This window comes from Anolis carolinensis, chromosome 3, assembly GCF_035594765.1.
Source record: "Anolis carolinensis isolate JA03-04 chromosome 3, rAnoCar3.1.pri, whole genome shotgun sequence".
Lineage (NCBI taxonomy): Eukaryota > Metazoa > Chordata > Lepidosauria > Squamata > Dactyloidae > Anolis > Anolis carolinensis.
The window spans coordinates 288,406,220-288,419,505 of record NC_085843.1 but is presented as its reverse complement, the minus strand read 5'-3'; the positions used below and the strand labels follow the sequence as shown (position 1 = coordinate 288,419,505).

Genomic DNA, 13,286 nt, shown 5'->3' with positions numbered 1-13,286 from the left:
TGTGTCTTCCTGCTTGGCAGAAGGGGGCTGGACTGGGTGGCCTCTGAGGTCCTTTCCAATTCTAGGAACCTCCAGAAGGACCTTCCAACTAGGGCAGGGTCACAGCCAGCGCCAAGGAGCAGACGAGGGAGGCCATTGCAAGGAGGGAGGTGTGGCAGGTTGTTCCCTCCCAGGGGCCTTGATGAGCAGAGCGGGAGCTCTTCCTAAGGGTGCGTCTACATTATAGAATGAACACAGCTTGGCCCCGCTTTAACTGCCAGGGCTCAATGTATGACTCCATAGCAGTGGAGTCAAACTGCATCCAAGTGGAGTCAAACTGCATCCAAGACCTTCTCAAACTACATCTCCCATCGCTCTTTCACCCTTTCTGCCAAAGCGCAACTGCCTCATTGAACGACACCCCCAGGATTCCACAGCATTGAGCCCTGGCAGTGAAAGTGGAGTCAAACTGCATCCAAGATCTTGTAAAACTACATCTCCCATGGCTCTTTCGCCTTCTCTGGCAAAGCACTAGCGGCTCTTCAAATGGCAGCTCCCAGGATTCTGCACATTGAGCCATGCTGTGTGTGTGTGTTTTTTTCCCATGTCAGGAGCAACTTGAGAAACTGCAAGTCGCTGCTGGTGTGAGAGAATTGGCCGTCTGCAAGGACTTTGCCCAGGGGACATTGCCCAGATGTTTTTGATGTTTTTACCATCCTTGTGGGAGGCTTCTCTCATGTCTCCGCATGGAGCTGGAGCTGACAGAGGGAGCTCATCCGTGCTCTCCCTGGGTTGGATTTGAACCTGGCAGCCTTCAGGTCAGCAACCCTACCTTCAAGTCACAAGGCTTTAACCCACTGCGCCACTGCGGTGCCAAAATGCATTCGCTGTACACTGTAGATCAGGCATGGGCAAACTTTGGCCCTCCTTGGGAACCTGTTAGGAATTGTGGGAGCTGGAGTCCAAAACACCTGGAGGGGCGAAGTTTGCCCATGCCTGGTGTGGATGCAGGTGAAGCCCCAGATCCATCCTGGGATTAAGAGGCAGAAAGAACGCGCTTCCCGGGATCCGCACCGCAGACGCTGAAGCTCATGGCCGTCTGGCTTCCTTCTTGGCAGGGAAATGGCGCTCCACTCGGTGGCCCCGCGAGGCTCCCTGGGCCGGCTGCGTGGATCAGAGATAGATGCCCATTTCCAGAAATCCCATCAAGAGGAAGTTGTTGTTTGCTGAGCACATGCACTGCCTTTCCCAGGCCTTTCCTTGGCTCCCCGTTTCCTCCAATCCGGTGATGTATTTGTTAACGGTTGTTCATCATCCTCAGCAAACAAGCCTTCCAGATGGCCTGCCATGAAGCATAAATAAACCCCCAAAAAACCCAGTTATCTCTGCCAAGTTGAAATGCGGCCCAAGGAAAGCAGCCCAAAGAAAGGAAGCCAGAGCAAGAAGGATTCCTGGACCGGAAGGCCGCCTTCCTTGCAAGGACCCACCTGGCAGCGCCTGCCAATCACCGCCATCCGGACTCTCTCCAGAAGGATGAATCCTGGGCAGGACAGATGGACACAGCAGGGCATTGCAGGAGAGGGCACAAGGCCCATGAGGATGCAATGGGGCCAAGGGAGGAGGCATGTTTGGGAGTCTAGTCAAGTCTCCTTCTGGGTGGTCATCTGTCGAGAAGGCTTTGATTGTGTGTTCTTGCACAGCAGAAGGAGGTTGGACTAGATGGCCTTTGGGGGTCCCCTCCAGCTCTAGGATTCTATGATTCTATGGTAAGATGGATGGCTCGAGCAGACCTTCCACATGTGGGAGGGGAGCGGGTGGCCCTTGAGGCGGGGTGGCCCCAAAGCCCCGAAGGACTTCATAGCCTCAAGACAGAAGACATCAAAAGCCCTGGGAAGACTCTGATGAGAAGGACAGGGTCTCAGAACACACAGAAATGGCTTTCATTCCTAGATAAGTTAATCACAGCCCGACATGCTTCATCTGGGAATGGTTTGCATGGCATTCTTTGGGGGATGTTAAACATTTGCGTCTCTTCAGTTCATATCTTGCTTGTAATTATTCATCCGCGTGCATTCCTCCGCTCCCTCCCGGCATCGTTTAACGTTCCCTGAAGAAAGCCAGACACCCTTTTCCTGGATAAATGGCGCTGGAATATCTTCTGGAGCGAAGCCTTGTCCTCTCTGTCTTGAGACATGGCCTCTTCATAAGAGGAAGCCGGTCTCCATTGCCTCCCTTTGAGGCTGAGAGAGTGTGAGTTGTCCAAGGCCCTCCAAGGGGGGGGTTCCAGGGGTGAATGGGGATTGGAATGCAGGTGAACCCCAGGACGCATCTGCACTGCAGGGTTAAAGCAGTTTCAGACTACTTTGCCTGCCATGCCTCAGTGCTGTGGAACCCTGGGAGTTGTCGTTTGATGAGGACCAGCACTCTTGGGCAGAGAAGATTAAAGATGGTGCAAAAAACTACAACTCCCAAGGTTTCACTCCAGGTTCTGAAATATAACATGGCATGAAGTCTATAAAGAGTGAGGAAACGTTCAAGAACAACCCGGTGGATGGTTTTTCTGGCTCACAGGATTGGCGACCCAGATGGGACAACAAAAAGGAAACCCCCCAGCCATGTTGGGGAGTTCAGCACCACCGGGAAATGCTGGAGTTGGGATTGAATGCTGTATGCCTTCGATTCCCTTCCCAGATAACTATCTCTCAAAAAGGGTGTGTTTTAGAATTGTGGGTGCAAGGCATATTTCTATTACTTTTTGTCCTGTTGGTGGTATTGAAATGTGTATGCGTCTTAGAATTGATGGTATCTTATAAGCCAAGAAATACGGTTCTATACATGACATGCTTTGGCAAACTGAACTCTAGAGGTTGTTACTAGGAAAATACTCCCAGGTCAGGATCACCATCAGGGCCCAGATGGAGGACCCAAGGAGGCCCCCCGGTCCACACCCTGGAATTCCCCAAAGGACACCTCCAAATCTTCATTCCCAAGCCTTGCCCGTTCACGCACTAAGTGAGTGCACTACATGTCACAAAAGGCCCAGGTCTGACTGAGTCATAAGCCCATGAAGCCGCCTCCTCACCCTTCTGTCCTAATCCCGGCACCCATCAATGCACTGGGTGGCCCACGTGGTCACCAATGACTGTACAATCCTGCCACTCATTGTCCCAATCCGGGAATCCATCCCATGAGAAGCATCCATTGATGTGCCCAGGGATCGGCCCCTCAGCCCCCTTTGTCTCCCTGCCCCAGCCGCACATTGTTTCCCAGTCTCTCATCCAGAGACAGGCATCTCCAAGTGCAACCCATGGCCGTTTATTCCACGCGATGCGGCAATCACAAACTGTAAATGAATGAACTTTTGAACCAATGAGACTGCAGATCCTGGAACGGCACCAACCGTCTCTGTCTCTCATGTTCTCAGATGCGTGCAATGTGTTCTCTATATCGTTCACATACTTGTACTTGGAAAACATGCTGGGTTCAGGAAGTGCTCTCCCGCAGTGTCCGCTCCGGCCATTGCTGAATTGCTTCCAACCTGTGCACGTTTGTGTGGGTCGACTGGGAGCTCTAGCACATCAGGAGGACCCGGAACTTTGTACAACAGCAGCCATGGAGGAGGATGTTAATGTGGGATTTGTGTATTGATAGTGTTTAAATGAAATTTGTGTCTTGCCTGTATTGCATACTGATTGCATCATCCAGAATGTACTATAGTCTGTAAAGAGTAAATTACTAAGAAGCTGTGATGTCCTTGATGTGTGCCTGGAACCAGGGAGTGTCCAGACACAAGTGTGTGTGCATTGCTGATTGCATCAGTTCAGTTCAGTTCTGTGTTGTGTTGAGTGCTGTCTGCTGAGAGTCAAATCCTGTGTTCGTCTGCAATTCTGTTTGTCTTGATTATTACTGCTTACAGTAAAACTTTGTATATAGTTTTACTAACGTCTCTGGATGTCTCTTTGTTGTGCGTTCCACTAATTCCATCCAACTACTGCTGCGCTGCGAATTACTCTGACAGAGGACTGGGCCTTGTCCTCCCCTTTCTGGACCTGGACACTGGCGGCTCATCCCTGGCCTCTGCTAGAAAATCCCAGCCTCCCCCTCCCTGACTCTCCGGCTATTAAAGCGGCAGGGAGTTTCGATGGAACAGGATGTCGTGCATGTCAAATCCTTCTGTTTATTCCTCCCCTCCGAAGCCCCCACATCTGCTCTCGCTATCCTTTGAAATGCATGATCATAAATGCCTTGCAAGGAGGCCGTCCGGCCTGGCTGCTTCCCTGGAGCCTTTGGTCTTAGCCAACACCCCCTGCCCCCCCCCCAGTCCCTGTCCTGCCTCTCTGCTGACCGCTCTCTTCCTGACCCTTCTCTAATCTCCAGACATGCCTTGCTCCTCCAACAAAGGATGGCGAGTTAAGAAAGAGGGCTCTGCCTAATCTTTTCATCCTTTAAGGTTGCCTATGTGCAGGGCAATGCAAAATCTTTAGCAAACTTGTAAGTTTGCAAGCTACAACTGCCGGCCTGGCTTGGTTTTGGAGTGAAAAGGGGACGCGGGAAAACAACAGGCAGAAGCTGAGACACGCTCCGTCTGCCGCTTTGCTCCCTGGCCGGTTCATCCTCACAGTTTAGTTTCTCTGACAGATACCAGTAGCCACAGATGCAGGCAAAACGTCAGAAGAAATTGCTGCTAGAACACGTTGGCCATATGGCCCGAACACCACACAACACTCCAATAATTCTGGCTGTGATAGCCTTCGACAATACAGTTTTAGTCTCCATACTTTCCCAAAAAAGCGACCAATCCCTAAAGAAAAATGAACTCCCAACAGGCTGGACCTGTGAAGGACGGAGAGGAAGGAAGGAACCTGGGGGTCTCCTTGAGGGGCAGAGGGTTTGCCCAGGTCCTGTGTCTGCGGGGGCCCAGAGACCGTCCCGGGATCTTGTCCAAACTCTGAAGGAGCATCTGATCCAGGTGAGGGACCCACTCTAAGAAGAGGGCTCCACACTCCATGCGCTTGGTGATGCAGCTCAACCTGCCCCCCTCGAGGGGTTTCAGAAGATGTGCAAAGTGTGGGTCTTCCAGTCCCAAAGAAGAGATGAAGGCGGCGAGGAGGTCCCTTCTTCCAGGTGCTTCCAATGAAGGTGGGGCAAACAGATTTACCTTTTCTGGTCCCCTCAAAATCGGAAAGCAGAAGATGGAAAGAGCCTTTTGTGCTTTCTTTGCCTGGCCGGGAGTGACCCCCAATCTGGCCTTGACCCCCTCACCAGGAGCATGACCCCTGAACCTGTCCTCCTGACCCTTCGTTTCATGAACCTGGAACAGGCATGGGCAAACTTGGGCCCTCCCTCCAGGTGTTTTGGACTCCAACTCCCACAATTCCTAGCAGCTGGTAGGCTGTTAGGAATTGTGGGAGTTGGAGTCCAAAACACCTGGAGGGAGGACCCAAGTTTGCCCAGGCCTGGCCTGGACCAGAAGACTGGAAGGGTCTGGATACACACATGCACACATAGCACACTTAATCTGTGTCTACGCCACCGCCAAAGAAAGCACCGCCAAAGGCTCTTGGCCAATCTGGAACTCTTTGGAGAACATCTGGAGCTGCTTAGGAGGAGAATAAACATCTTCCAGGGACTGGCCTCTCCTCCCTTGTCGTGTTGCAGCAGGGCTCGTGTTTGACAAAGCGGGAGGGGAGCCTCGCACACAGGGCGCTTTCCCAAAGCCGGGCAGTGACCCACGGGGACCCTGGGGAATGAACGGCAGGAAGGGAGCCAGACACACACTGAGAGAGATCGAGGGAATTGTTGGGATTCATCCTGGACTACTCAAGTCTAAATGTAGTCAGATAGATGATAGAGTTAGATTGAAGGAATCCTTTCCCCGTTTCCAAAGCATGCCTAGATAGGATTCACCATTGTTTCCTGCTTCCCATTCTATTTAGGTCAGCCCACCCTTTGATGTTCCTAGAAATGTGATCTCTCCCAGGGCTTTGACGTAACTTCCCCAATTTGGTCCTTTGGAATGTTTATGGCCCTAGAGAAGAAGCGACCCCAAGGCTTGGTCGCCATTCCAGCTTCCTGCTTTGTTCCAGAGAGGACGCACCTCTGTCCTCTATTAGTCAAGATGTAGCTTATCTAGAGCTTTGTTATTTCAATCCCTCTATGTGTATTAGAACAGGATAGACTAGCTAGATAGGTCCTAACCTTTTCTATCCTTCAATGAATTTCTTTTTACCTCAATAAATGCTTTTAAACTTTAAAGCTAACTTGGCATCCCTTTTGCCTTCCTGAATACACAGAGGCCTTCCAAACGCACACCCGTAAGTCTCACGCTGCTGCAATTCTTTACTCTGCTATTTTAATGGGAATTTACCTCATAAAGAGGGTGATTAGAGCTTAACAGCTCTTCCAACAGGAATGAGGCCCTCCTTGCAGGCAAACATTGGGGACCCATGCATGTATGCATTTCCCTTTGGAAAACATCAGGCGATCTGGGCATTTGGGATCTCTGGTGTCATTGCCACACACAGAGGACCAAGTAGTGACTCTGTGCCGAATGGCGAGTGACACAAAGCCTCAGGTGTGGAAGGGGACACAGCACGAGACAGATGTACAATGCACACCCAGCACAGTGCACACCATGGCATCCCTTTTGCAACCATGGATTCTTATTCTTACTCTGGGTGGACCTACTTGGAGAACGCTGGGAACAAAGGAAGAGATAGGGATGAAGCACAAATCGGAGAAAATAGCCTGACGTTTGCATGCTCACGGTTGTGACTATAAAGTTAAGATGTGTCTCAGTATTATGTGGCACTTTTACTTTGCTTCACTCGGGAGGAAGATTTGAGAAAACAAACCCATGGAACGATCTTGCTTCCAGTGTCTGATTAGAGACTGTGGAGGTGTTTGGTGACTAGAAAAGGAGGGACATGGCAGCACAGCCCAACATGTCAACGTCTGCTTCTTCTTTGCTTTGCTTTGCTTTGCTTTGCTTTGCTTTGCTTTGCTTTGCTTTGCTTTGCTTTGCTTTGCCTGATCAGGGCAGTCAGTCTGGGAAAGAGGCCATTGCCAATGGCAAGAAAGAGGCTGCTGGGGAAGATGGCCTGGGCTTTCTGAATAATTAGTGCAGGGATTCCCACCGGACTCCGCATCCCTCCCAGGCCAAGAGGGCCTTTGTTGCCGGCAGCACCATTTCAATCCGTTCCACCGGCCTCAAAACACACAGCCACCTGTATGGGATATGGCTCTTTGGGGAACAAGGCCGCCATGGCCCCAAATGGGCCTTTCCCGAGTGAGCCATGGGTCCGGTATGCTTTCTCTGGGCCCATAGTCTCCCCGAATGGCCATGCTGGTTGGGGAGGGGAAGGGAAGGAGGGCGAGGGCCACTCTCTCTGGCCGGAGACGCTGCTTGCAGTGTCCCTTTGCTGGCCTCCTGGCCTCCGTCTCTCGTTGGCCCTGAACCTTTGCACACGGAGCCATTTCCAACCCCCCTTCACAGCCCGGGCTGTGGCGCAGGCTGGAGAGCAAGCCAACTGCAACCAGCTGCAATGAATCACTCTGACCAGGAGGTCATGAGTTCGAGGCCCGCTCGGAGCCTGTGTTTGTCTTGTCTTTGTTCTATGTTAAAGGCATTGAATGTTTGCCTATATGTGTAATGTGATCTGCCCTGAGTCCCCTTCGGGGTGAGAAAGAAGGGCGGAATATAAATGCTGTAAATAAATAAATAAATTTCCCTGCCATTCTCCCCTTCTTCCCTCCCCTTCAGCATTTGGGACCACAGTGGCGCAACAGGTTAAACCCTTGTGCTGCTGAACTGCCAGCCTGTGAAGGGGTGAGCTCGCACTGTTGGCCCTGGCTCCTGCCAACCTAGCAGTTCGAAAATATGTAAATGTGATTAGATAGGTACTGCTTCGGCGGGAAGACACTCCAAGGAGTCATGCTGGCCACATGACCAGGAGGTGTCTACGGACAACGCAGGCTCCTCGGCTTGGAAATGGAGAAAAGTGCCTCTCCAGAGCCAGAGATGAGCACTGCCGACAGAGCCGGGAAGGAAAGAGGAAGCCTTTGCCTTGGTCTGTGCATTTGTGTGTCTCATTGTATTTCATTGTAAGAAGGCATTGAATGTTTGCCTGCATCTGTTTATATGCTGTAATTCACTGTTGTTGTTGTAATTCTTCAGCCAGCTCTGCTGGGTTTTTCAAAGCCCACATGAGCAGTATTTTGCCCACCTTTGGTGGCGATTCCAAACCCTTATTTTTAAATCGTCTCCTCCCTCCCTTTAGCTGAATCTCAGGCTTGTTTCCTGCTGCTCTTGGGACCGGGACAGAAAAGAGCGATGGGTTCCAGCTGCAAAGGAGATTCCTCCTCAACATTAGGAAGAACTTCACAGCAGCCAAAGCTGTTGAGAGAGGAACCCACTTCTCCCTGGGAGTGCGGCCGAGTTTCTTTCCTTCTCTGGAAGCTTTTCATCAGAGGCTGGATGGCCTTCTGTTGGGAGGGCTTGGATGGTGCCTTCCTGCCTGGCAGAAAGAAGGGGGCTGGACTGGATGGCCTTTGGGGGTCCCTCCAGGTCTGAGATTCCGATTCCCTGAAGGAGAGAGAAGGGACCAAGCGGCCTCCTGCCAAGGCCCAGGGGTGCAGGGAGTGAGCATCATCATCATGCTCATCATCAGGCCGGGCTGTGGCGCAGGCTGGTGAGCAGCCTGCTGCAATAAATCACTCTGACCATGAGGTCATGAGTTCGAGGCCAGCCCGTGGCGAGGTGAGCACCCATCAATTAAAAATTAAAAATAGCCCCTGCTCGTTGCTGACCTAGCAACCCGAAAGATAGTTGCACATATCAGTTAGGAAATAAGGTACCACTTTTAAAAGTGGGGAGGCAAGTTTAACTAATTTATAACGTTGGAATGAGGAAGTGCCGTCAGAGTGAATGATGGAGCAGCTGCTCCCCCCTGTGGCCAGAATCGAACATCCCCTCAGGAGAAGAAGGTTAAATTGCCTCTGAGTCTGTCTGTCTCTGTTTAATGTGTTTATGGGCATTGAATGTTTGCCACATTATGTATATAATGTGATCTGCCCTGAGTCCCCTTCAGGGTGAGAAAGAAGGGCGGAATATAAATACTGTAAGTAAATAAATAAATAAATAATAAACAAAGGAAGATTAATAACTTTACAAGTCTTGTTTCTCGTAATGACATAGAAAGGCCTTTATTACAACCGGGTACCATTATAAAAGCAGCAAAATGTGTTCCACGGAGGAGTTTCCGCAGCCCCCGGGGCCCCTGACTCCGCGGTGGGACTTTGCCCGAGGAGCTGGCGGCGGAATTACGTAATCGCCCCCAAAGGTTTCAGCCTTTATGGGGAACCGTTTTCCCAAAGCTGCCATTATATGGCATCAAACTAGCAATTAGGAGCCACCGAGGAGCCCTTGACGGACGCTTGGCTTTCGCAACTTGGAGTTTTGAGGGATGAAGTCACGAAGGAGAAGGAGAAGAAGCCCGGTTTGCAAAGTCCTGGGGGGGGGGAGGGGGGGTTGGGGTGGGCGGGGGTCCCTGCAGCAAGAGCCGGAAAAGCCCTCCCCTCCGGAGTCAGAGGGGTCCTTTATATACACACATGGGTGAGCTCATCCGCGGCAGAGTACAGTAGATTAACCCGACAGTAGATTGACGCATCCAGGCAGAGAGAAACCCTCAGCACAATCCCCTCCCACACGCTCTAGTTCGTTAAGAAATATTTCTCATAAATTAGGGAAAAAACCAAGTGCAATTTCGTTAAATCTTCCGCTTTAAAAACTGCAACAGGCAACGGATGCCCCTGCGCGACCGGCCCCCGACCACCGGGCATCGCGTCAGCGCATGGCATCCCATCCCTTGCTGCGCATAAATACCTGTCAGTAGGACGCGTGGCCCCAAAGGCCAGAGAGGGAGGGGCCGGTCCACATACCCCCCCCCAGACCCCGGTCCCACAAGGGCCACGACCTGCTTTGGGGCCACGAGGGGGAGGCGGAGCTCTTGAGAAAACAACCCTGAGGGACAGACAGACAGACGATCCTCTAAAAAAAATCTGGCTCTTCATTTTAAAAAAGTATAATTTAACCGCGGCTCCTTCCTCGAGCACGCCAGTCCTTTGCGGATGCACATAAATAATAAAAAATATCTTAAAATTATATTTATAATAGTAGTAACAATATTCCACCGGCCGTATTTACAATCCCAACATGCCCGAAGGAGAACGTTTGGGGAACTGGGGGTCGGAAGGAGGCGAATAATTTAACGGGGACCCCAGTGGTCAAGGGGAGGGGGCCGCGGTCAGGCAGAGGGGCCCCGGTCAAGCGCTGGACCCCCCCCAACCTCATGCGTTCCAAGGGAGTGAGTGGGGGTCCCGCCAAAGGCAAGGTGCCCGTCAGGCCCACTCAGGGTCAAAGGCCACGGGGGGGGGGGCAGAGCTGGGCAGGGCCTGGAGGGACACAACTGGCCCAGCTCTGGCATTTTGGGGGGGGGGGCTCTGTGTGCGTCTGATTTGGGAGTGGGGAGGGAAAGGCCACAGCCCCCCCCCCCAATAGAGCCCCATCAAGGCCGGCGTCTGGGCCCAGGCGCACGCAGGAAGGCAGGTCATGCGCCAGCGCAAGGGGCCCAGGGCTGTGCGGGTCACAGTGTGGAGGTCACAGGGTGCATAGCTTCATGGGTGTCGATTTTCTGGCCAGGTGTTCTGGGCAGCAGGGGAGGGGGCCGTGGGGGCTGGTATGGGGGCACCAAAGAAGTAGGGACCCCATCCCTCCTCCCCCCTTCCCCCCCCCCATAGCATTGCTGTGCAAGGGGGGGGGCTCTGCAATCTCCTGCAGAAGGAAGGCAGCCGAGTCCCTCCTTCTATCGAGGTACAAAGTGAGAGAACGCTTGTGGCCGCTTTGTGGGGCCTTCTTGGCAGGGGCTCCTCTGCCCATCTCCACCAGCTGGTGCTTACACTACTGTGACCCCTCCCCCCAAAAAAAAACAAGAGCCCTGGATAGGCCCCCCCCCGCCCTCCCCTTGTGGACCTACAGAGCTTGGTCCCTCTTCAGATCCAGACCCAGCAGTCTGCAGAGGCTGCGCGTGATATGCATACCCCACCCCCACACTGACTTTGCCCCCCCCCCCCACACACACATCCCATTTGCACCCTTCAGCAGAGCCAGCAAGAAGGGTGGGCGAAGGGGCCCCTCCCTCAGAGGCACAGCCGGTGGCCAAGAGGCAAGGAGAGCTGGCCCAGAGGGCTGTGCGCTTGGCAGACCCCCCACGGAGAGGCTTTCAAGGGGGTGGGTGTGTGCCCCCCACAGAGAGGGAGGGAGGGAGGGAGGGGGTCCTGAGCATGGCTCCCCCAGAGCCCCACCCAGACAAAGGGGGAGCAAAGGGGGGGACAGAGCCGGAGGGACAGAGCGGGCTTCGCTTTGGCCGCCGACCGCCCTGCTGTTACTTGGGGTGAAGCGCCGTGTCCAGTTCCAAAGGGCAGAGCAGACTGGCCCCTCGCCCACCCCCAGGCAGGGTGCTCCTGAGTGTCCATGCGGCCGAGGCTCCCTCTGGCCCAGAACCGTGTGTCCCAAAGTGCAGCCTGGACGTGGGCCTCGAAGGGGGAGCGAAGGGCTGGGAATCCAACGGAAAGAGAGACCGAAGGGCCGCCAAGGGTTCTCCCTCCACAGGGAAGCGGCTGGTCAGTCCAGGCCAGACGCTCGGGACGGGTCCTTGAAGGCCGCAGGAGCCGAGGGCGGAGGGGAGCCGGCGTGTGCTACGTGACGGTGATGACGTGGCAGGAGGACCCGTTCTGGTGGCCGGGGGCCTTGGCCTCGGTGGTGGTGGAGGGTTTGGGGGGCCACTCGGGGTCCACCAGCAGCTCCTGGGCCAAGTGGGCGTACCTGGACTTGGGGGGCTTCCGCCGGGAGCGCAGCAGCGCAGGGAGGGCGCACCAGCGCCACCGGCCCAGGGTCTCCTACGGAGAGAGAGAGAGAGAGAGAGCATGGAGGGTGGAAGCGGCGCTTTGGGGCCCTGGGCCAGCGGGAAGCCCACCCCTCGCCTGCACGGCACCCCGGACCCCGCAGCCAGGCCCTCGACGCATGCAAAGCAGCTGCCTGGCTGCCGTGGAAGGACCGGCCCCTCCATCCTTGTCACTTGCAGCATGCGACTCAGCCGGGGAGGAGCCTGACTCCTGGGGACCCTCCCAGCCCATCCTACCTCATGGGGGGGGGGGGTGACTCTCAAGGACCAAGCATTTGGGAACTGGGCCAGGACAGGAGAGAGAAGGAACTGGGAGATGCCCACCCGCAGCAGAGGAGCAAAACCCAAGGGGCCTCAGCAGCAACATGCGCAGCAGCATGCAAGAAGGAGAGAGAGAAAAGCACAGCGTTCCAACCTGTGGCGGGTGAGAGGAAGAGGAGGAAGAGGAGGAGGAGGAGGGCGCTAGGCGGTGCTCCCCTTGCTTGTCCCGGCTGAAGAGGACCCTCCAGAGGAGCGTCTCCAGGAGGAGGCTCTGCGCGGTCCGGTTGGGGGGGGAACCAAGAAGACGGCAGGTGTCACTCAGAACACGTCTCACACACTCACCGATGAAGCCCCGAAAAGGACCACGTGAGGGGGAGGCCTTCATCCCACCCTCCCTTCCTTCCCAAAAGATGGGTTTTTGGACTGCAATTTAGCAAAATCTCTGAGGGCTCCCAGGAAGGGACTTTCAGAATACAGGCACCCCCAAAGTTACAAACAGGAGAGGTTCTGTAGGTTTGATGATATGATCCCCCACTCTGCCCACCTTCCGCAAGGACTTGAACCCCTGGATGTTCCCGCGTGCCTTTGGGTGAGCGATGGTTTTAGTCCCTGTTCACACCCGCCCAGCCCTCGTTTACTGATTGGGTTTCCTCAGCCCTTTACCCCCGGCCCGGCCGGCCCTAGAGCCTGCCTTTACACAAGTCCTTGCCCTGCTCTCTCCAATCTGATCAGGCCCACCACGGCCTGGCTGACTGGTTGTTGGTGTTGCTGGATGGGTTTTTAATGATGTTTTTACTCTGTTGTTTTTAATTATTTTAATTAAGATTGTTTATGTGTGTAACGAAGTGTGAATTTTTTAGTTTACAGATGTCATGTTTAATTGCGTTTTAAAAGGGTCAATATTTCAGTTACTCTGCACTCATGAGTTGGTTGACATGGAGAAGTGGGCGGAGCCAACTGCCGTTTTGGTGGAAAAGTGCAGGTTTGAAGAAAAAGCAGTTAGTCTGTGCTCTGTGGAAGCACAGGGAAGACCGATCCTAAGTTAAGGGGATCAGGGAGACTCAATTGGTCATTTTGAGACAATTT

The 13,286-nt window shown here is 53.7% G+C and overlaps 1 protein-coding gene across 6 annotated transcripts in view; it reads right to left on the bottom strand.

Moving 5' to 3' along the window:
• Window positions 1-9,154: 9,154 nt before the first annotated feature.
• atp13a3 (ATPase 13A3) overlaps window positions 9,155-13,286 on the bottom strand; it is a 53,592-nt gene continuing 49,460 nt past the window's right edge. For 5 of the 6 annotated variants that reach the window (XM_062977530.1, XM_062977531.1, XM_062977527.1 and 2 more), the window contains exons 32-33: window positions 12,355-12,471; window positions 9,155-11,934 (exon numbers count right to left, since the gene is read on the bottom strand). In XM_062977530.1, coding sequence (XP_062833600.1) covers window positions 11,734-11,934; window positions 12,355-12,471 — 318 coding nt within the window. In that variant the 3' untranslated portion in view covers window positions 9,155-11,733. The remainder of the gene's footprint in view (window positions 11,935-12,354; window positions 12,472-13,286) is intronic. The other variant, XM_062977529.1, reaches the window with a different exon arrangement.